At 65.5% G+C, this 21,767-nt stretch overlaps 4 protein-coding genes across 4 annotated transcripts; 2 read left to right on the plus strand and 2 right to left on the minus strand.

The window, feature by feature from the left end:
* Nucleotides 1-2: 2 nt before the first annotated feature.
* CHLRE_13g581750v5 (uncharacterized protein) lies at nt 3-2,938 on the minus strand. The gene is made up of 3 exons (XM_043069580.1): nt 2,447-2,938; nt 697-2,103; nt 3-407 (listed from the first exon to the last, which is right to left on the minus strand). Exons 1-3 carry the CDS (start codon nt 2,605-2,607, stop codon nt 29-31), a joined length of 1,947 nt encoding a protein of 648 aa, XP_042917555.1. The 5' UTR covers nt 2,608-2,938; the 3' UTR covers nt 3-28.
* Nucleotides 2,939-3,068: 130 nt separating this feature from the next.
* On the plus strand, nt 3,069-7,080 carry CHLRE_13g581801v5 (uncharacterized protein). Its single transcript, XM_043069581.1, has 5 exons — nt 3,069-3,519; nt 3,802-3,901; nt 4,401-4,557; nt 4,797-4,899; nt 5,279-7,080. The coding sequence occupies exons 1-5, from the start codon at nt 3,247-3,249 to the stop codon at nt 6,914-6,916; spliced, it is 2,271 nt and encodes a 756-aa protein (XP_042917556.1). The 5' UTR covers nt 3,069-3,246; the 3' UTR covers nt 6,917-7,080.
* Nucleotides 7,081-7,181: 101 nt separating this feature from the next.
* Nucleotides 7,182-16,508, minus strand: CHLRE_13g581850v5 (uncharacterized protein). Its single transcript, XM_001693765.2, has 16 exons — nt 16,199-16,508; nt 15,809-15,947; nt 15,283-15,401; nt 14,532-14,640; nt 13,970-14,095; nt 13,343-13,555; nt 12,947-12,984; nt 12,424-12,604; nt 11,929-12,086; nt 11,554-11,597; nt 11,129-11,307; nt 10,701-10,745; nt 10,355-10,426; nt 9,719-9,901; nt 9,246-9,317; nt 7,182-8,817 (listed from the first exon to the last, which is right to left on the minus strand). Exons 1-16 carry the CDS (start codon nt 16,360-16,362, stop codon nt 8,713-8,715), a joined length of 1,947 nt encoding a protein of 648 aa, XP_001693817.2. The 5' UTR covers nt 16,363-16,508; the 3' UTR covers nt 7,182-8,712.
* Nucleotides 16,509-16,640: 132 nt separating this feature from the next.
* Nucleotides 16,641-21,693, plus strand: CHLRE_13g581900v5 (uncharacterized protein). Its single transcript, XM_043069582.1, has 4 exons — nt 16,641-17,141; nt 17,893-19,108; nt 19,310-19,550; nt 20,858-21,693. Exons 1-4 carry the CDS (start codon nt 16,706-16,708, stop codon nt 21,293-21,295), a joined length of 2,331 nt encoding a protein of 776 aa, XP_042917557.1. The 5' UTR covers nt 16,641-16,705; the 3' UTR covers nt 21,296-21,693.
* The last annotated feature ends 74 nt before the right edge of the window (nt 21,694-21,767 follow it).

Below are 21,767 nucleotides of genomic sequence, written 5' to 3' on the forward strand. Positions count from 1 at the left end.
CTCAAACCACACCCTGAGCCTCTCGGCATCACAGCCGCGGCAACACGTCCTCTGCCGGCCGCCACACCTGCACGCCGGGCGCTTGCCCCTGCAACCCGCCCGCGCCCACCTCCCCGCCCCCGCCCGCCTCCGCCTCCGCCACCAGCTCTGCCGCGCCCGCCACCACCGCCTTGTCCAGCACCCATGCCGTACTCGCCAGCACGCCGTACATTGCCGTACTCCAGCTGAAGTCCTCAACAGGCAGCACGTGCCCCGCGTGTACGAACAGCAGCTCGGGCCGGGAGGCCAGGCCCTCGGGCAGGGGCTGCGTGCGGCCGGGCTGCCACAGCAGCACGCGGCCCAGGCTGTCGGCGGAGGCCAGCAGGCCGCGGCGCTGCGGGCAGAACGCCAGCTGTTGCACCTTGCACCTGTTTGTGTTGCGGGAGTTGCGGGAGTCGGGGGCGTTGGAATTGTTGGAGCGAGGGGGTGGTGGTGTTATGGTGCTGAACCGGGACAAGTGCAGTGTGGTGTGGCGTGGCGTAGGGTTTGGGGAGGTGGGCGGCTGGTGCGGGTGCGTCGGGCATGGGGAATCGGGTGGGTCAGCCAGCGGTATGGCACGGCTTTGGCAGAGGTTGACCTCAAACACGGGCATAGGCACGAGTGCGCGTCTCCTTGGGTGGGATGCCCGCTGCCCAGTCCGCTACTCCCCAAACACACCTGTGGCCTTTCAGCCGGTACAGCGCCCCGCCGCCTGCTCCTGCTCCGCCAGTCCCACCGGCGCCCGAGGCGGTGGATGCCGCCGCTCCCGCCGCACCGGCGCCGCCTTCGCGGCCGCTGCTGAGCTGCCGCACGTCGTACACACGGATGATGCCGTCATTTCCCCCCGCCGCCAGCAGCGGGGCGGAGCCCACGACATCGCCGCCGCCACTGCCACCACTGGCACCGACGCCACCACCAGTAGCAGCACCCGCGCCCGGCGGCGGCGCGAACGCGACGCCGTTGACGTCCGCCTTCGAGCGCGGCGCGTGCAGCACCGGTCTCTGCTGCCGCGAGTCCCACAGCAGAACCCTCCCGTCCGTTCCACATGACGCTAGCAGCGCCGCGCTGCCGCCGCCACCTGCCGCCTCAGCCACCCCTGCCGCCGCCGCGCCGCTTTCGTCGTCGCCGCCGCCGCCGCCGCCGCCGCCGCCGCCGCCGCCGCCGCCGCCGCCACTCCAAGCCAGCTCCACAACATCGGCGTCGGCCTCGTGCCCGACGCCCTTTCGCAACGACACCAGCTGCAGCCCCCCGTCCTCCCGTATCCCGTACTCGGCAACCGCGCCGTACTTGACGCCGCTGTACAGCCGCAGCGGCCCCACACCACTACTGCCGCCGCCTGCGACGCCGCCCCAAGCCAGCGCCACGCCCACCTGCTCCTCGCAGCGCAGCTCGCTCCAGGGCTTGTCCTGCCGTGGCGGCGGCAGCCGATACCGCCAGTCCGGCCCATGCCCATCTGGGTCCTCGTCTTCGCCCTCCTCCTCCTCCTCGCCCTCGCCCTCCTCCTCGCCCTCCTTCGGCCAGTACACCTCGAGATCCGGCGGGCTGAGACAGAAGCCGCCGGCGCCGCCGGCGCCGCCCTCCCGCCCTGCGCCCGCTGCCCCTGCCGCTGCCGCTGCCCCTCCCGTGGAGCCCGAGCCGCCGTTTCCGCTGCCGCTGCTGCCCAGGCCGCCGGGCCCGTGGGTCAGGTAGGGCCGCAAGTCCAGTAACGCCAGGCCGCCGCCGTCACACTTGGTGGCCACCAGGTGCGGCGCCGCCGGGCAGTACCGCAGCCGGTCCACGCCTCCCAGCGGGTGCGAGAATCGTACGGCGTCGTACATCAGCGGCGCCACGGCGGCGCCCACCTCCGGGCGGTCGTACTCTTGCACGTCGTACAGGCCGGAGGCGGCGGCGAGGGAGCCGCCGCGGGAGCCGCTGCGGGGGTCGCGGGCCAGGGCGGCGCAGGAGTGCGGCACCGCCACGCCGCGAAGCAGCACAGCCGGCGTCTGCCCCGTGACGTTGCTCTCGCCCACCAGCAGTGCGTGGCGCGTGAGCGCGTGCGGCGCGCGCACGTCGGGCTGTGTGTGCGGGTGCAGCTGCAGCGTCGGGCTGCGGGGGAAGGCGCGGTGGGAGGCGCGTTGGGAGCAGCACGGGGAGCGGGGTCAGCAGGGGTTGGTGAGCGGGGCCGAAGGGAGTCGTGGCGGATGGAGGGGCTGCAGAGTGCTTCTGTGTGTCCTGCGCCTGTGCGCGGCGCAGTGTCGCCCACCGTGCCCAAGGTATTGTTGCGCACGAGCCGCTAGCCCGGCGCTCATTCCCCCGCCAGAGGCCCAGAATCCAGGTACACGAAAACACACCGGAGCATTGGGCCTTCGTGCGGGCCGCGGAGCGCAGCACGGCACGCGCCCGCACGCCCGCACGCAGCAGCACGCACGCGCGCACGCAAGCATCTCACCAAGGCACGGCGTATCTGTCCTGGACCATGGTGTCGTAGAACAGCGGCACGTTGTTGCGCCACGCCTGCAGCCGCTCCAGCGCTAGGATGTAGGGCCGCAGCCGGGCCTTGGCGGGGTCCAGCTCGCCGCGCAGGACCTCGTCTTCGGCATCGGGCTCCATGGCCGTGGTTTGTTGGGGGGTTGCGGCGGCTGTTGCGCTGAGAGTGCCGAAGATGGTGCTGACGCTGCGAGGCCGGCGCGAGCGTGCGCCCGGGGCCAGGGGGGCCTGGGGCGACTTCGTGCCCAGCAGGCGTCGCACGCCCCGAGCTGGCTGGCCCGCTACGCTGCGCCAAGCTTTACCCTCTACAGCTTTGCTTCATGTACCATGTGCTGGTGTGCCAGAGGAGTGCGTGCGTGTCGCTGTTGACGCGCTGAGGCCAGCGTTCAGGCTAAAGTGGGCAATCGGCCCTGCCTTCCACTGGCGATTCAATACGTATGCCAAGAGGTATTCCAAGTGCTTTGGAGCAAGCTACTAATAGCTAACAATTAGGACAAGCTGGCTAACGCCCCGCACCATCATTGGGCGGGAACAGGTTGTTCTGTCGACTGGGGTTAATACTTCGTGATAGTATGTTGATTAGACTCATGAATAATAAAATGGAACAGCGGCTTACACACTGGGCTGTAGATCGGTGCAGTGTGCCATACTAAATTGCGACTGCACGAACGAGCGGCTTCGGGCATTATCATGCATCGCCTTTTATTTACCAGGTATCAGTAGCAAGGCTTCAGCAACTCAGGCCCTCGTTCGCCGACTGCGATGGACGAGGAATTGTTGGGCGTGGAGCTTGAGGCGCTCGAAGCCACCTTCCCGGACGAGCTAATAGTGCAACGCGGACAGAACTGCACCGATGCCGCACATGTACTAGAGGTTCTATTGCCGCTGGCGCCGAGGGGCTGCCCAGCTCACCACGCCTTCGTGACGGGCCGGCTGCGGCTTGGCGTGACCGCGTCATACCCGGACCAGCCGCCCACGATAGCCCTGCTCGACACAAAGGGCATTGGGGACACCCGCCTGGCGCGGCTGCACCAGGTGCGGCGGCGTGGCTTAACAACTTGCATTGGGCAACGTGAGCAGGCCGTGGGCGGCGCACCAGCTGATGAACCCAGCAGGGACTCGCCGGGTTCGCGATCCGCCTCCACCTCACCACCGCTGCGTGGCCGCGTGTCCAGTTGGTCGCATAGCTCGGCGCCCCTCCCATTTGCCCATGCTCCTGGCACACACACGCACCACAGCCCTTCATCACAGCAGTAGACGAAGAGTGCCAATGAGGGTGCTAACACCTGTCGTACGGCACGTGTGGTGCTGGTGCAGACGCTGCGGGACGAGGCGGCGACGCTGGCGGGGGAGATGGCTCTGGGCGCGCTGTGCGAGCACGCGCTGGACGTGATCACGGCGGAAAACACACCCGAGGGTGCGGGCGGGGGAGGGTGTACATGTGTGTGTGTGTGGGGGGGGGGGAGTGAGGAGGTGGTGGTGGGGGGGGGTGCAATGGCTGTGTGACCGCGTGTGTTGTTTGTGTATGTGCTTGTGAACGGACGTGTGTGTGCGCGTGGTCATGTGCACGTGTGCTTGTGGATGGGCTTGTGTGTGCGCGTGGTTGTGCTGGGGCTGAGCTTTGGTGGGCAGGCAGCTTTGGGTTCGGTATGCTGATGATGGGGCACGGCCGTGGGCAGCAGGCATTGGCAGCTTGCTGGGTATGTAGGCGTTACAAGGTGGTGGACGGTGCCACGGCGGACCAGCGGACCAGCGGACCAGCAGACCAGCAGACCAGCAGACCAGCAGACCAGCGGACCAGCGGGTTTCATGACAGCCCGTGCCCGCAAGCGCAGGAGCCGTGTGTTTATTGCACCATGCCTTGCACATGCTCCTTCACGACCCCTACGTAGCCCAATCGCCTTGTGCTGCGGCAGGCATGTGCGCCTTCTGTCTCACCTCGGTTGAGTTGGCGCCGCCGGCGGCGGGCCAGGGCGCCAGCGCCGGCGGGGGCGGCGGTGGCGGCGACGGGGGCGGCGCCGAGGGCGGGCGGGAGGGGCTGGTGCGGCTGGAGTGCTTCCACGCCTTCCACAGGTGTGCCTGTCGAAAGGGACGCAGGGTTGCGTGTAGGAGATGCGGTGCGACTCTTCGCGGGAAATTGGTGCGCTCTTCGATGTGCGGTAAAGGATACAGATACAGATACAACGTGAGTGCTTCTTAACGAGCACATGGAAAATAAAGCGCAATGTATGTGTGGATGTGTGTGCTTGCGCCACCGCTACAGCCGCCACCGCGCCTGCCGCTCTGCCGCCCCCCACGGCCCTCCGCCACAGGGAGTGCTACTCGAGCTGGTGGCTGTGGCGGCAGGCGGCGCTGCGCGAGCAGGAGGCGGCGCTGGTGGCGCACACAGGGGCCAGCGCCGCGTCCGTGCTGCGGGTGCGTGCGTGCGTGTGTGTGTATGTACGTGTGTACCGGTGGGGTGGGGGGTTACATTCATGATTATTGAAGAAGTGAAGGCGTAGCCAGGTACAGTAGCATGGGGGAGGGGATCGTAAATTCCAACCCAAAGAAACCAAGATCCACAAGATCAGCCCACAGAGCGCGCGGGGTTCCTCGGCTGGCGGACAAGCACGCGTGCGCTACCGGTACCGATGCCGGCTGGCACATTGAGACACGCGCTGTGGGGTGGGGTCTCTGTCTTTTCCGCTTGCCTGCCTGCCCTGACCCAATCTGCCTGGACCCAAACCTGCCTGGCCTTCCCCCTGTTGAATAAATTCGAATGCAACCCCTTTGGCGTCTGCCGCCGCACGCACAGGGCGAGGGCCTGCCGCCGCGCGACGGCGACGGCGTGTACGCCACCTCCTGCCCCGTGTGCCGCGCCGCTGCGCCCCTGGACTGCCTGGGCCCGCAGCTGCAGACCGAGCTGGTCGACACAGCCCTGGCCGCCGCCTTCGCTGCAGAGGAGGCGGCGGCGGCGGCAGCAGCAGCAGCAGGCGGAGGGAGGGGCGGGAGGGGCAGAGGCAAGGGGCAGGGGGCGAGGAGTAAGAAGCAGGGGGGCAGGCAGCACGGCGCGGAGGGGGAGCAGGGCCGGGCGTGGGCGCATGGCGAGCTCGGGAAGGAGGAGGAGGAGGAGGAGCAGCGGCATGGCGCCGGGGAGGAGGAGGGGGAGGTGGACGAGGAGGCGTTGGCGGAGCGGCTGCGGCGGCTGCAGGTGGCGGCGGCGGCGGCGGCGCGGCTGGCGGCGCAGCGGGAGGAGGCGGAGCGCGCGCGGCACCTGCGGCCGGAGCAGCTGCGGGAGTATGCGGGTGTGCAGGCACGACACGCGGCGGTGCTGGCGCGGCAGCAGGCGGCGGGCGGGCTGATTGAGCAGGCGAGCTACTCCATCAGCGGGTGGACGCAGGGGCCCGCCGAGCAGCCGCCGCCGCCGCAGCAGCAGCAGCAACCGCAGCCGTCGTTGCCGGAGCAGGTGCAGGCACTACATTCGCAGAGGCAGCAGCAGCAGCAGCAGCAGCAGCGACAACAGCAGTTGGGAGGGTCTGGGGCGTCGTCGTCGGGGCAGCATGAGAAGCCAGGCGGCGGTGCTGGCGGCGGCCGGCACGGGCAGGGGAGAGGGAGAGGCGGCGGCGAGCCTGGACGGGGCCGACACGGCGGCGGTCGCGGCGGCGCTGACAGACATGGAGGCGGCGGCGGCGGCGGAGGCAACGTTGAGGGTGGCGGCGGCGGAGGGGGCGGGGGCGGTGAGGGTGGTGGCGGGGGCGGAGGCGGCGGAGGAGGCGGCGGAGGCGCGCGTGTCAGTGCCGGTACGGCAGGTGCAAATGGCGAGCAGGCTGCGGGCGGTGGGGAGCAGCACGATAGGGCCGACAGGCGGCGGCGCGGCGGGGGCGGCCGGGGAGGCGGCGAAGGCCGCGGTACGGGCGGCGCTGGCGGGAGAGGCGGTGGCAGTGGCGGCGGCGGCGGAGACGGCCGGCAGCGGCAGGGCTCGGCGCAGGGCTCGCAGCCGCAGTCCCATGAGGATGGGGCGGATGCAACAGCCGCAGCCGGCAGGGCGGTGGCCGCGGCGGCGACAGCGGCATCTGCAGCGGCGGCGACGGCTATGGCTGCGATCACGCCCCCCTCTGCCGGAGCTAGCGCGCAGCTGCGCTCGGGTGGCGGCGGCCGGGATGGAAAAGCCGGGGGCCGCGGCCGGGAGGCTGGCGGCGGCGGTGGCGGTCGTGGGGAAGGTGGCGGCCGGGGACGGGGGCGGGCCGAGCAGAGCAAGGTCGAGCTGCAGGCGGCAGTAGGCCACGTGAATGGCAGCGCAGCGGAGGCGCTCGGTGCGGGGCGTGGAGGTGGCGGCGGCGGTCATGGTCATGGTGGCAGGGGTGACGGTTTTCGGGGTGGGAGAGGCCGTGGCGGCGGCGGCGGCGGCGGCGGTGGAGGCGGACGGGGTGATGGTGGGGCTGTGGGACAGTGACACGAGGGGATGCCGCACCAGCACACGAGGGGGCGCTTGTTGACGTTTTTTACAACGGGTCATGTTCCTTATGCAGCTGGGACAATCTTGCAACTGCTTGCCATCGGAGACGCGAGGCGACGCAGCGAAGATGCACGCGTGTGTTCCTGTAACACGCACTCGACCGCTTCCCGTTACCGCTGCATCGCTGATGCGGCTTGGCTGAGACTGTGAGAGTTGGAAGCCCTGCAGCTCCCTGTGATCGACACCAGGCATGGTAACTGGTGATGAGAGCATGTTACACCGTCCTACCGGGGGTGACGTGCACAAATTGTAAGCAGCAGTGCGCTGGTGCCGCAGTCGGCCCGCCCGAGCGCCAGATCGCAGCGGCCCCGTGGCGTGTGTGATCCCCACACTCCACAGCTCGTTGCACACAGAGCAGCACACGGCGCAACCGGCGCCGCGCTGCACTGCCGCCTGCACATCCGTCTCGCGGTGTCGCGTCCGACAAATCTTCGATGTAACCCTACCGTATATCAAATCCCGTCACGTACGTTCCTGACATGTCTTCATGTCCGCTGCGCACCAAAGTACAAACCGACCACTCGACCAGCAAACCGCACACGCATACACCGTGGCCCGAGCCTGCAGCCCCGCTCTCTCCTTACTCCAGGCTGAGGCGCGGCCGGTCCCTACCATTCCGGGCACTCAAAACGCTTCCAACAGACTCCAATACCGTAACCGGACGCACTACAAAAGTCAATGCTCACTCTAATGCGCAACTCCATTATTTGTCCATGCCTTGGCTCCTGTTTCTGTCGCTTGGGCGCTCTGCCGCAAAGGCATAGTTAGTGCCACCGTCCCACGGAGGGATCCTCCCGCGCCCTCACCTGGTCAGCTGCGCTGACGACGGCTGACAAGCGGTGCGAACAACCGGGGTCCCACGACACACCCGTGGAGCAAACCGCCAAAACAACCGAATTCCAACAGCAGAGATAACAGCATAAGACATCTCAAACTGAACAACACACCACGCTCAATCTCTCCGTTACCTTCGCTGCATTGCATTCTCCCTCATGCGACTGACCGGCGTGCTCGTCGACCAACACAGCCAACCGTAAACTGTTTGCACCGCACTCACGTAAGCGGGATCACGTGGGCACACCTGCACGTGCAATAAGCCCCAGAATACATGAAGGCAAAATCCGTTTCCGTCCGAACGCACCGGGCACGCGCACACACACTCCCACAACGCATGCGTGACGCAACCGTGCAAGCAGGCGCCGCTTTAGCGTCAGTGACCATCCCGCGACCAGCGCCCTGCAAACACAATGGAGCTCTTCCTGCTTGCGCTGCCACTACCCGTGCCTCCACCACCCCAGCACATACACTCTCTTCCTTGCTGCCCTCGCAGTCCGCCCCGCCAGGCGTCACAACCCTCACCCGGCGCCTGATCAGACGCGCCGCCCCAAAATATTTTTGAGCCAGTTGGAGCGTGCTGGCGCGGCAAACCGCTTCACCACCACGCATATGCGCGCGCGCGCAAGCCAAGTCGCACATCCAAATACCTTAGCAACACTCTCAAGTATAGTACGCAGGCGCGTCACACTCGTATACCTATGCCCTCCGCTCATCCTTCAACCCCTACCCCCATGGCACTCCACGCTTTCCTCCAGGTCCCCCGCAACACCCGTGCACCCGCGGCGACTCTTCCGCCCCTCGTCCCAGCCATGCGCGCTTGTTCCCCAAAGGAGATTTAACGACGCCAGGTGCGGTTTCCCCGCCCCTGCGCCGTGTGCTTGTTCCCCACAGGGGCTCTAAGACACGAGCACGCGGTCCGCCCAGCTCAGCAGCAGCTGGCGGCCCAGCGACGGCGCGTCGCGCACCACCTCCGTCACCAGCTTCTGGGGGTTGATGTCGTTCTGCGGCGGGGCGGCGGCGGGGCGGGCGAGAGGGAGAGCGCGGGCGGGGAGGCGCGTCAGGCAAGGAGCCCGCTGGACACGGCAAGCAGCAGGTCGCGTAGGCCGTGATACGGTGTTGCTAGGGCAGGCTAGCGTTTAGGAGGATGTCAAGGCGAGCGCCTGTCCGCGTCTGTCTGCGCCTCCCCCACGCGTTTCCCCTGCTCCTCCTTTCCCTGCCGCATATAAACTCACATGTGCACACCCTCTCTCTAACACAAACACAAACACAAACACACACACAAACACACACAGTCTGCGCCTCCCCCACGCGTTTCCTCTGCTCTTCCTCCTATACACACATACACTCACTCTCTCTACAACACACACGCACAAATACACACACACACACACACACACACGCACATGCACACGCACACGCACACGCGCACCTGCACCAGGCGCAGCAGGTTGAGCACCTCGCTGATGTGCAGCTTGTTGTCCTCCGTCAGGGCCAGCATCAGCTGAGGGGGGGAGGAGCACGGGTGCGGGTGCGGGTTGCGAAGATTGGTACAGAGAAGGGTGGCGAAGGGGGTGCGGGTTGGGATGCGGGCTGGAGGGCGGGGCAGCTCAGCCAGCCGATGGAGGTGATTTGAACGCTGAAGGGGGAGGTTCAGAGAGGTTGCAGGGCTCATTATAGAGCGGTGCCCGTCACCATTTGGCATGGAATACCCACTGTGTGCCGGTGTGGTCCACAGTCTCCGAACCCCCTTGCTGACGTGTTTAATCCCAACAAAAACTCCAAAAACTGGTGCAAACACCCCTCCCCCTTCAACCTTGTGATCCAACCACTCCATCCACCATGAATGGTTGTGCCCCTCCCTCCCCCCCAAAAAACACAACGCCTCACCCACGCCCACCCCACCTGCGTCCGCAGCCGGTCGTCCAGCAGCAGCACCCGCAGCGCGTCCTTGGCCGTGTCGCTCAGGTCCAGCCCGCCCGCCGCGTCCGGGCCGTTGGAGGCGCGGCCGCCGCTGGCGCCCTCCTTGGCCAGCGCCAGCAGGTTCTCCAGCCGCTTCCATTGGAACTTGCCGTCCTGGAAGAGCACCTGTGTGTGGGGAGGGGCGTGGGGGAGGGGGTTACATGCATTAAGTTTACGAAGTGAAGTCGTAGCCAGGTACAAAGAGGGGGAGGCGGTTAACGTTGAACCAATCCCGTAAGGAAACACTCGCGCGGCGTGGGGAGGAGGGGTTACATTCAAGCTTAGCTCAGGAATTGGCAGTCGGTACGGTAGGCAATCGTGGGTGAACAGCAATAAGGAGGGGGGTTTTACTTTTACAAAAATTATTTAAGCAGATGGGAAAGAGATTTTGTTTCTGTGTTTAGCGATGCACATGGGTGGTTTAAGTATGTGCGCATGGCGAACACAGTGCTGTGGAGCAGGGGGCCGCAGTCAGGGGGGGGCTGGTAGCCAACACGTCCATACACACGCACACGCACACGCACACGCCCCCACCACACGCTCCTACCACATGCTCCCAACACATTCGCCCACACGCACCTGGAACAGGCGCTCCCGCAGCGCGGGGTCCTCGTCCGTCAGCAGGCGCCGCGCGATGTAGGGGTACGCCACCTGGGTGGGGTGATGGGGTGCCATGCATGATCAATGAAGACGACAAGATACATGATAAGTTTGGTCGTTGCAGCAGGTCGATTGTTGGCGTTGGGGTGCGGCAGGGTGCGGTATGGTTCGGCAGTGCGGAGCGCGTTACAAGGACGCCCAGGGCTGGGCGGGGGTAGCAGTGGCAGTGCGGTCAGCGTGGTTCAGGGCCCCTGCCACCACAGCCCGCCGTGCCCCGCCTCGCCCCTCCCACACATATACACGCGCACACACGCCGGCCGCTCACCTCCAGGAAGTGGAACTCGGGCTTGAGCGTCATGCAGATGCCCTCCTGCGGGCCACCAAGCAAAGGGGGCGGAGAGGAACCATTGGTGAGATGGTGGTGAGGTGGTGGGGGAGGCCAGCACGCGATGGGAAGGTGAACGGAGGCGGGGCTGAGGTGTCGGTTTGGGTGGTGGGGACTGTTTGGGTCACGAGGGAAGCCCGTGCGCGATGCCGGGTGGGGGCAGTTGAGGCCACGGCGGCGGCGTTTGAGGCATGTGTAGCCGTCTGCAAGGCAGTTGCTGACCGTGCGCGCGCCCGTGCGCCCGTGAGTCCACTCTAAGATAGGAAGCCCTAAGTTGGAAGTGCCGCACCACACCACGTTGCACCGCCCAGAGCCGCGCCGCACTGCATCGCGCCCGGTGCCACGCACCACCCACCACCCGCGCGCACCTGCGTGAGCAGCGAGCGGATGACGAGCGAGTAGCGCTCGGGGATGCGAATGGGGTACTGGTAGACCAGCTCGTTGAACTTGGAGGTGACGGTGCGGAAGTTGAAGTCGCTCAGCTGCTGGCCCTTGGAGTCGGCCCAGATCTTCTCCAGCGCGGGCACGATGGGCGTGATGTCCGTGCCTGTGTGGTGGGAAAGGCAAAGCAGAACGGCGGGGGTTTACATTCATGATTGATTGATAAAGAGCGAAAGGGGGGTTGTAAGTACCCGACCAAACTACAGGGGCTACAGGTACATGTAGTTAGGTGCATTTGTAGTTCTTAGGCTTTAATGAACAGGCGCACGTCGGGGACAGGGGGATCGCCCCCCATCCGACCCATCCCCAACGCTTTCCCCAAACAAGCCCCCTCCCTGCCCAGTGCGCTCACCCGGCGCCAGGAAGCCCAGCTTGATGAAGTCCTCAGCCATGGCCCTGCGCGGATTGTCGGAGCGACCAACAGGCGTGACTTCTAACACATGAGAGTGGGGGCCGCGGCGCACAAGTTTGTGGCGTACAAACATGCCAGTCAAGCTGTGCAAGTAGAGAGCCCTGGCCGTGTCACAAGCTCGCCGCCCGCAGCACGCAGCCCCGTCCCATCCTCCAGCCTCCACGCCCCCACCCTCACACACCCCGCTGCCGCCCCCCCAGTGCATCCTGTACCGCTTTTCCAAACATCCTTGCACCCCCCCGTATGCTACTGTACCTGCCTACGCCTTCACTTCTTAATTAATCATGAATGTAACCCCCCCCCGCCCGACCCCACCTGTAGTCCTCGTTCACGGCGTGCACCACCGCATCAATGAGCACGGCCTTGTTGCGCGCGCTCAGCTGCGCCACGTTGCCAAAGTCCACGTAGGCGATGCGACCGTCGCGCAGGCAGAATATGTTGCCGGGGTGCGGGTCGCCGTGGAACAGGCCGAACTGGCAGGGGAGGGAAAAGGAAGGAAGGGGGTTGCACCCGAAGAGTAATCGAGAAGTGAAGGCGTAGCCAGAGGGAGGAGGGAGGAGGGAGGGAGGGCAATTTGCGTGTCGGGAGTGTGTTGTTTGAGAAAGATGGTCGCTCCCCGTGGCCGACCCCCGTGTCAATCCACACTGCCATCCCCCTCCTTCCCCACCTTCTCCTGCCCCCTTCGAACGAGCTTTACTTGCGATTAGCTTATACCAAACCCCATCCTGCCCTTCGTTCGTTTGCACCGGATTCGGTGTAATTTGGGCTGGTTGCTAAAACCCTTCCCTTCCTCCGTTCCTATCCGCCCACCTCCAGCAGCTGCCTCAGGCCGCTGACCACGCCGCACTTGATAAAGTCGTCCACGCGCACGCCGCTGCTGCGGATGGAGTCGGGCGCGGTGCAGCGGATGCCGTCGATCCACTCCATCACCAGCATCTTGGTGCCGCACAGGTCGGGGCGCACCCAGGGGATCTTGACGGTGGGATCGTCCCTGTCGGCGCAAGCGTGTGTGTGTGTATGTGTGTGTGTGGGGGGGGTGCATTCATGGCTAGCTAAGGAAGTGGCAGATGGCAGGCGATCTTGGGGAAACAGCAATCGGGGGTGGGGGCGAGGGGACGGGAGGCATGTACGGGTTTGAGGCTGAGGACTGGGCATGTGGTTGCCGACAGCGTATGACGGAGTGTCTCCGGAGCGAAGGAAGCGTCCGCCGCTCTGGCGCAGTCCCATCACACGACACACACGCCGCCGCCCCCAGCACGCACACGTGCACGCACACGCGCACACCCTTTCCCTTTCTGTGCTCTCTGATACACACACGCACGCGCACACACACCTGAAGTTGCGCTCGAACTCCTCAATGTTCTTGGCCTCCTGCGGGGTTGCAAAGGGTGCAGTCACACATAGCTTGTCAACCGCCCGCCCCACACTCCTTCCATGTGGTCCCCCCCTCAACGCCCCATCTTCCATGGACGTGCAAAACCCTCCCACACAAAGAGCCCACTCTCGCTCCCACCCCCCGTGCCCCGTCCCCCGTGCGTCCCCCGTCTCCCGCCCCGTCTCCCATCCCCCGTCCTGTCCCCATCCCCCGCCCTGCCCCGCCCCCCCCCATCCCATGCAATCTCCTTCGCTACATTTCTCTGTGCCATCTTTGCAAACCCCCATCCCGCCCCGCTGCCCCTCCCCCCTCCCCCCGCCCCCCCCCGCTGCCCCGCCCCCGCGCCCCACACACCTGCGTGTAGTCCAGCTCCTCCAGCAGCTTCTCGCCGAACTCGTCCACAATGAGCTGCGCGTCGCAGCCCAGGCGCTTGCGCGACAGCGCGTTGAACAGGCCGCCGCAGGTGCGGAAGATGTAGAGGTCGCGCAGGATGGTGGGCTCCACGCCCGGCCGCTGCACCTTGATGGCCACCTCCTCGCCCGTGTCGCGAAGGACGGCCTTGTACACCTGGGGATTTGCAAGGATTGGTACAGAGAAATGTAGCGAAGTAGACAGCCGGTGAGGTGTTGCGCGTACCGATGACCGACGGCGTCCACAGGTCCAGGGGGGTTGGGTGGGGAGGGGAGATGTTGCATTCATGACTACTATCAAAGTGAAGGCGTAGCCAGGAATCCGTGAAGTCCAGCAGGGGTGGGTTATGGGTTCCGCAAGTCAAGTAGGCCGTGTGTTGACAATCCCCCTACATTCCCGTGCGTCTCAACGCCCACCTCCCCACACCCGCCCGCCCCCTCTCCCCTTCCGTTCTTTCCCCTCCGTGCCCCCCCTTTCCCGACACTGCGCCCCACTGCCCCTACGCCCCTACCATCGTTGATACACACCGCCCCAGCGCCCCACTGCCCCCCTCCCGAGTCACCCACGCACCTGCCCCAGCGACGCCGCCGCCACGGGCCGCTCGCTGATGGAGCTGAACACCTCCTCCAGCCGCCGCCCTAGCTGCTCCTCCATCATGGCAAACGCCACGGCGTCGGGGAAGGGCGGCACGTCGTCCTGGCGGGGAGATGAGGTGAAAGGGTGGCGGTGGGGTTGGGGTTGGGGTTGGGATTGGGGTTCCATGCATGAGTAAGTAAGGCGAGATGATGTTGACAGGTGGGATTCGGGGTTGGGTTTGGGCATTGGTGCGGGAGGTCGGTGCGTGAATAAGAAGAAATGGGTCTGATCACACACGACCCGACAGACCGCCCCAAACACTCCCCTCTCCTGCGGTGCATTGCCAGCCCCTCGTTCCGTCTCGCCTGGCCATGCGAACAGAATACCGAGTCCGCTCACCCTCCGTGACACATTTTCTCATTCCCCTTCCCCTCGGCTGTTGCCGCTGCCCGGGCTCCAATACAAATACTCAACACTGACTTCGCCCCTCTCTCCTCCCTCTCTCCCTTTCCCCGCTCCCCCCAACACCCCCCCCCCGCGCTCCCTTCCCCCTCACCTGCAGCACGCACAGCTCGTTCATGTAGTCCTCCCGCACGATGTCGGGCCGGTTGGCTAGCACCTGGCCCGCCTTGATGAACGAGGGGCCCAGCACAGTCAGCAGCTCGCTGCGCGCGGGGAGGAGCGAGGAGCGAGGAGCGAGAAGGCCGGAGGGCGGAATAAGAAGAAGCGGCAGGGCAGCAGGGCGCCGGAGCGGGCGGCATGCGCCGCGGCGGCAACACAGTCCTCGGTCGCGCCGGCCACTCGTCATTGGCCCGCGCCGTGCCAACTCCCCCCCTCCCCCCCGCTACACGTGAGCGAGGTCGGCCCCGCTGAGCCGCTGCCCACTCGTCCCCAGTCCGCATCCTCCCCTCCCGGTCCCCCAAGCCCCCTGTCGTCCCCAACTCCCCGTCCCCCAGTCCCCACGTCAAAGTGGCCACCCGCTGGCCCCTGCCGCCTGCCTCCAAGCCCAAGCCCTCCAGAGCCCGTCCCGTCCCGCTCCGCACCGGGATGCAAACCACCTGCCCCCATTTACACCCCCCCAAAGACTTACAATCCCTCGCCTTCCCAACCGGCCAGCCCGGCGCCCCCGCGCTTCCCCTCCACGCCTCCCCTCTACGCGCCTGCCCCTCCACGCCTCTCCCCCACTCCTCCCCTCCACGCCTCCCCTCCACGCTTTCCCTCCGTGCCTCTCCTCCACGCCTCCCCTCCAAGCCTCTCCACCACTGCGCCCCCCCCACGGTCCACCCGCATTCGGGTCGGCTGCTCACCGCAGCTCCGCCGCCCGCAGGCGCACGCGCTCCGGCGTGTCCTCGTGCCCCATGAGCCTGTCCGCGTACAGCGTGGCGGTGAACCAGCTGACGCGCGCAGTGATCTCCGCGATACGCAGCTGCGGAGCAAAGGTGGGAAGATAGGTGGGTGGGTAAGTGGGTAGGGAGGGAGGGAGGTCGCGTCAGTACCGGTAAGGATGGAGGATGGGAGGGCAGGGGCAGAGGCGTCTGGGTTCACGGTAACCAAGTTGGGTCGGGGGTCGGAAGTGGACCACGGCAGCGTAACCCCAAACATCCCTTGCAAAGACCACCGAGACATACATCGGCGCCACAGAATGATGCCCCTTCTATGCCTCAGCGGCGAGCGTGGCTGGTCAAGAACCTACCTCAGCCCTCCACCACCCTCCTCCCGCTTTAGGCTGATGCGCCCGTCCCAAGGCCCGTCCCCGGGCGGCCCCCTGCGTACCGATCCCAGCTCTACAGGACCAGCCATTACACCCTGCGCCTTGTCTGCCACATTGCTCACCGCAACAAGCGCTGCATCGCCGGGCCCACGCAGCACGCGGCTCTTCACGTAGTCGGGGGAGTACTTGCTGATAATGTTGCAGATGTCCTTCTCCATTTCCAGGGGATTGTCAATGCCGCCCAGCGGCCGCAGACGGGTGCTGTGCATATGATAGCACAGCGAGGGGGGCGGTGGGGACAACAGGCCCAGAAAATGCTGACTGTGCCGTGCGTGTGGTTGGTTGCGGGCGGGACACGCGTGTTGAGCTTGACCGTCCGCCGGCGCGTGGGGCGACCACTTCCCAAAGGTGGGTCCGTGGGACGCTTTTTAATAACTTTTGCGCGGATTTTTCACGCGTTCGCGGTGCGCCCAAAGCGACGATGGCACACTCAGCTTTTCCCAAAAGCTCACCTCGGGGCAAGCGCTGTTGCAGCACGCGCAGGTGATATCGTTGTCACTGCTGCCTGGCAGCGCAGGCCTACAGCACGACCACGGCTTTGGATGGACCCGCCCAGCATGGCCCCTATCCGGGCGTCCCTTCGCCCGAGAGCGCGCTGCTGATGCAGCTGCTGCATTCTATATTATCACTCTAACTGCGCTCCGCGGTCAGCAGGGTCGCTCTGTTTTTGGTGCGCAGAAGAAAGGGCTTTCCACCAACGGAACTGCAAGTAAATATTCTTTGCAATAGAAGGCGCCGTCTAGTCAGCGAAGAACACGGTGGTATGACGCTAGGGTGGAGCGTATCCCTGAACTCCATTCAGAGCGAGTGGCGTGGAGGCCGCATGAAACGCAGTGCCGATGTTCTTGAGACGCGCAGCGCCACATACAGCGTATACACCCAAATGGGCCCACTCCACTGCTAGCTCTACAGTCGGGCCTATACACCGAAGCTGCGGTTCCGCTCGAAAGAATTGCAAAATGCGCTCAGTGGCCGCCAACGTCCCGCAGAGCGCACCCCTGTCGGTGCGCGAGCGGATTCTCTCATCCTTTCACTGCTCACCCAGCACTTCTGGTCGCGCATGCTGCCCTGCTCACGGCTTGCCGGCGGCTCGCCGGCAGTCCACAACATGCGCAGCCTCAAAGGCAGCCAAGAGCGGCAAGTCGGGTGGCGGCCAGGGCTTCAAGGGCTTCGGCGAGGCTCCCAAGCCCGCTCCGCAGCAGCAGAAGCGCGACCTGAGCTTCGAACGGGACTCCGATGAGGAGCTCGTCGGTCCCGCTGCCGCCGCCGCGCAACAGCTCGGCGACGAGGATTACAACGAAATCCGGCTGAAACCCGCCTACCAGATGTATGTCGACGCCGGCTTCAAGGCGCAGCGCTATATCGCACCGTCGCTGGCGCTCACGCGTCCGGAAGGCAAGTAGTGCCACCACGGCGTTGGCACGGAAGGGGGCGTGCGTTGGCCGTTGTTGGGCTTGAGAGGGACCGTGCTCCGTTGGGCTGGCGGGTCGCCACAGCGGAGTGCTATAGCGCATGTACGGGATTCTGCAGCCCTGGGCTTTGCAACTCGGAATGGTTGGGTTGGGCAGGGGTAGCGGGGCTGCAGCGGTTTGTGCCGTCGACACGCGGTGGTTACAGCAGGCACACCTTGCAGAACCTACCAAGGAGAGCCTCTAGACCCACCGCATATCAATCACCTGGGCACCCGATACGGGCCAGCAGCTATCGACCTGCTGAGCACTGTAACTGAAGCATCGGGGAACACCTTCTGCGCTGTGACGCGGCACTCGGGCCGGGGGGCGTGCTGCGGGCTGACTCCATCTGGGTTGGGTTCTGTCATTAGGTGGAAGCTACGACATGCAATTACACGACATCACACTATGCTTGTTTCTGTTTGCCGGTAGACGCAAGTGCGCAGCACGCGGTGGTTACAGCAGGCACACCTTGCAGAACCTACCAAGGAGAGCCTCTAGACCCACCGCATATCAACCACCTGGGCACCCGATACGGGCCAGCAGCTATCGACCTGCTGAGCACTGTAACTGAAGCATCGGGGAACACTCCACACCTTTTTCACTTCGCAACCTCCGCAACCCTCCAGCCCACATGAAACCTGCTGCTAACCCCCTCCCCCCTCATCACCTATCCACCTTCCGCTACCCCGCAGGCGAGCCGCTCGCGCAGCTGGCCGCCGGCGGCGCCACTCTGCCCGGCGACCTGCTGCTGGTCACGCCGGCGCTGGCGTTCGTGGAGGGCGGCTTCAACGAGCTGCCGGAGCTGGAGGACCTGCATGCAGCCATGATGGAGGACGGGCCCACGCCCGCACAACGCCGAGTCATGGACGTGCTGGAGGGGCTGCGACCCGACCCCACGGCGGCGGCGGCCGCCGGCTCCGCCGGCGCCGCAGCGGCGCCTACGGCGCCGCTGCCCTCCCTCTCCACGCTCGACGCCAAGTTCTGGTCGGGGCGCGGCAAGGACGCCAGCGCGCCGGCCTTCAGCTCCAAGCGGCTGATGGGGCTGCTGGGCCGCACCGCCGCCTCGTTCGACAGCCAGGACCCCGCCTCCATGCAGGCGCGGCACCAGAAGCCGGTGGGCTTCGTGTCGCTGTGGCCCGAGTACGCGCTGCTGGGCCACAGCTGCGTGCCCAACACCTCGGCCCTGGTGGTGGGGGACCGGCTGTTCATGCACGCTACCGACGAGCTGGCCAAGGGCGCGCCGCTGACCCGCAACATGATCGGCACCGCCATCACATCCCCGCTGTCGGTTCGCCAGGCCGCCGTTGCTGAGGCCATGTCCGACCTGCTCCCCGCCCCCTCCGCCACTTCCTCCGCCTCCGCCTCCACCTCCTCCGCCTCCACCTCCTCCGCCTCCGCCTCCACTTCCTCCGCCTCTTCCTCAGCACCCGTGCCGGCTTCGGTAACCGCCGAGGAGGGCGGCATCCTTGCGGCGAGCGAGGCACTGCTCACGTCGTGCCGCTGCCGGCGCTGCCAGCTGGAGGCCAGCGTGTCGGAGTCGTTGCGCGACACGCTGGAGTCGGCGTTCGCCTGGTACGAGCAGGAGGCTACCGCCACCTTCTCCCGCGCCAACGAGGAGGAGGACATGTCGCTGCTGCGCGGGCTGCTGGCAGAGGCCGAGACCATCGTGGCTGAGGTGGAGGAGGCGGTGCAGGGCGAGCCGGGGCTGGACGACGAGCAGCAGGACTGGATCCGGGCGTCGGTGTACGACGTGTACGACATGCTCGTCACGCTGGACGAGCTGGTCAACGCCGACGGCGCCGACCTGGAGTACCTACAGACCTGCCTGCAGCTCATCCGCGTGTTCGGGCCCGGCAGCGACAGCCACTTTGAGGTGGCGCTCAAGCACGAGAGCCTGCGCGTGCACCGGTGAGGCGGGGGGCTAGGGAGGACGGATGGGGAGGGCTCTCGGAGGGCTGGGGAAGGCTTAAAGGTTTCAATCTTTGTGTGCACCGGGACTGTATATCTGTGCACCGTGCCTGCGCCTACCGCGCCTGCACCAAATCCCATGTCCGCTCCTGACCCTTCCTTCCCAATGCCAAACCATTTTCAACCCACCCAACCCCTCAGGCTGGAGACGTTCAGCGAGATGCTCAAGCGCGAGGGCCGCGGCCGCAAGAAGGCCATCAGCGCCCTGGACCGCAAGAAGCTCAAGGCGCTCAAGGACGGCGCCGACCTCGCCGCTGAGTTCCGCATCGAGTCGGTCATCCTGCGCTACGGCTACGTGACGGAGCAAATCCTGCAGCAGCTCACCGAGGGGCTGGAGACGTACATGGAGGGGCTGGAGCAGATGAGCGTCATGCAGGCGCAGGTGGGGGCGGGCTCTTGTGTTTGTGTGCGTGTGTGTGTGTGTGTGGGGGGTTAACTTTGAACCAATCCTGTAAGGAAACAGTCGCGCTGCAAGGAGAAACTGCAGCCGCATATGCGAGCTGTGGTACATCACCATAGGTAGTCGGGCGGGCTTGGGCAGCGTAGCAGCAGGTTGAAGGAGCAGTCCAGAGTGTGTCGGGGGGTTTGGGTGTGGTTGGTTCGTGTGTGTGGGGGTTACATTCATGATTAGTTAAGGAAGTGGTAGACGGTAGACCATCTTGCGGAACATGAAGCGTTACCGACGATGTCGACCAGCTCCTGGCTCCAGCCCGAGCTCCAGCTCCAGCTCCAGCGCGTAGACCCTCCGAAGTAGTGTTCCCGTTTGATATAAAGCTGCTGCATAGCCTGACACGACCTAAGTTCGCGGCGGCACGGCGACACTACTACGCGCGACTAGTCGCGATCTACGGACGCTCGCTGCCCTAATAGCTTTCCTACATACCCCGGCGTGTACTCACCTGCGGCGTGGCATTGGAACCCACGCCGCGTGACGTCCAGACATCCATGCATAGCAAGAAACGGGAGGGCGAGGTGAGAGGCAAAAGGCAAAAGCAAAAGAACCTAAATGCTATGGCCGCCGCGACGGGAATGGACGCGCGCAAACGCTAAGTAGGCCACGGAATCGGACCCATGCTGGCATGGGGAGGGGGACTAGGGGCTGCGTGGCGGGGCTCCTAAGAGCTCCCACCACCACGCAACTCTCCGGGCCACGGGGTGGTGGCCCAGAGAGTCGCAGGTGGGTGGGGTGCCCTGCTATCCTTTGCCGCGTGGACGGTGTGTTTTCCCTGGAAACCCGGCGGCCGTCCTGTTGGGGGCGGCAGTGAACGGCACTCGGCAGCACAGGCACAGGCATAGGCACAGGCACAAGCACAGGCGCTGGACGGTACGGAACATGTAGTCGGTCTTGATGTCGGCGCCATTACTATGATATGGATGGTTTCGTGCGCACCAGCCGCTGTGCTCCGGATATCGGGCGGCATCACCCGGCCCGACATACGCAGAGCAGCAGCGGACTGGTGGTTCTTGGCTTGTGTGTGGGGGGGGGGTGCTTGTGTATGGTTAGTTCGTGAGTGCGTAGAGGGGGTGTGGAGGCTGGGAGGGGTTACTGGTGTGAGGGCACGGGAGGGCGTGCGGGGCCGCGGGAGCGTCCAGCTTGCCTGCCATTGCTGCCTCCCCTTCAACATGTTCCGCCGTGCTCAAAATTCTGACGACTCCACTCCACCCGCTGCCTCCCCCTCACCGGCGCAGGGCCTGACGGAGCTGACTCGCGAGATGGAGGTGGACGGCGTGCGCGTGCAGATTGTGGACAAGCTGGAGGTGGCGCCCGGCGGCGGCGCCGGCTCCCGCGCCAGCAGCACAGAGATCATCAACCACGACGGCATGCAGCTGTCGGTGGTGGACGGGCCCGGCAGCGGCGGCGACGACGACATTGAGGGCGATGGCGGCGACCTGGTGGACGTGCAGGAGGGCGCGGGCGAGGAGCTGGATCTGGAGGACCTGGAGGACCTGGATCTGGGCGTGGATCCGGAGGGCCGCGCGCCCATTGACCTGGAGCTGGACGGCGACGTGGACATGGAGGCGGTGCAGGCGGCCATTGACGACGCGCTGGCGCAGGAGATTGAGGCCATTGAGAGGGAGGAGCGGGAGAAGCAGGCGCGGGGCAAGGGCGCCGACGCCAAGACGTAGTGTGGTGGCAGGTGCTGCGTATTCAGGGCGTGTATGTAAACTCGTGTGTGCTTGATTGATGCTTTGTTCGGCGCTGGTGTGACGGGGGCCGGGCTCTGTGGTGAGACTTATAGGACGAGCGGGCCTAAGTTCGTTTCGTACGCACTACGCAGTTGACCCGCTGTCCCTTTCCACTGACTGGTCCCTGTGGCCCACCCCGGACTAACTTGCGCACAGAGCAGCACATCCTCGATTCACGAGTTCCAGTTTGGGGAAGCCTTCGCAGGCTGCTTTCGACGCACCATGCTCTCCCCAGTCTGGACGAGTCCTGGTCGGATTCAGTCCCTCACTCTGCTCACCAGATCTCTTTGAACTCGAACAAAATCGAATGAGACAAATGTTTGTAACGACGTGAGCATGTTATGACGGAACTTCCAAATGATACGTAAAGTACGCCCCAGTTTTTGCACGAGTTTCGCGCAAATTCCCCGCC

Source organism: Chlamydomonas reinhardtii, chromosome 13, assembly GCF_000002595.2.
Source record: "Chlamydomonas reinhardtii strain CC-503 cw92 mt+ chromosome 13, whole genome shotgun sequence".
NCBI lineage: Eukaryota > Viridiplantae > Chlorophyta > Chlorophyceae > Chlamydomonadales > Chlamydomonadaceae > Chlamydomonas > Chlamydomonas reinhardtii.

Excerpts from the sequence above, each read along its gene's own strand:
- CHLRE_13g581750v5 (XM_043069580.1), bottom strand. The coding sequence starts at position 2,607 with ATGGAGCCCGATGCCGAAGACGAGGTCCTGCGCGGCGAGCTGGACCCC. Across the intron at positions 2,104-2,446 it reads GACAGATACGCCGTGCCTTG|CCCGACGCTGCAGCTGCACC; the intron begins GTGAGATGCTTG and ends CTTCCCCCGCAG. Across the intron at positions 408-696 it reads TACCGGCTGAAAGGCCACAG|GTGCAAGGTGCAACAGCTGG; the intron begins GTGTGTTTGGGG and ends CAACACAAACAG.
- CHLRE_13g581801v5 (XM_043069581.1), top strand. The coding sequence starts at position 3,247 with ATGGACGAGGAATTGTTGGGCGTGGAGCTTGAGGCGCTCGAAGCCACC. Across the intron at positions 3,520-3,801 it reads GCCTGGCGCGGCTGCACCAG|ACGCTGCGGGACGAGGCGGC; the intron begins GTGCGGCGGCGT and ends GTGCTGGTGCAG. Across the intron at positions 4,900-5,278 it reads GCGCCGCGTCCGTGCTGCGG|GGCGAGGGCCTGCCGCCGCG; the intron begins GTGCGTGCGTGC and ends CCGCACGCACAG.
- CHLRE_13g581850v5 (XM_001693765.2), bottom strand. The coding sequence starts at position 16,362 with ATGCAGCAGCTGCATCAGCAGCGCGCTCTCGGGCGAAGGGACGCCCGG. Across the intron at positions 15,948-16,198 it reads GCAACAGCGCTTGCCCCGAG|CACCCGTCTGCGGCCGCTGG; the intron begins GTGAGCTTTTGG and ends TCATATGCACAG. Across the intron at positions 14,096-14,531 it reads ACGAGCTGTGCGTGCTGCAG|GACGACGTGCCGCCCTTCCC; the intron begins GTGAGGGGGAAG and ends TCTCCCCGCCAG.
- CHLRE_13g581900v5 (XM_043069582.1), top strand. The coding sequence starts at position 16,706 with ATGCGCTCAGTGGCCGCCAACGTCCCGCAGAGCGCACCCCTGTCGGTG. Across the intron at positions 19,109-19,309 it reads GAGAGCCTGCGCGTGCACCG|GCTGGAGACGTTCAGCGAGA; the intron begins GTGAGGCGGGGG and ends CCAACCCCTCAG. Across the intron at positions 19,551-20,857 it reads TGAGCGTCATGCAGGCGCAG|GGCCTGACGGAGCTGACTCG; the intron begins GTGGGGGCGGGC and ends TCACCGGCGCAG.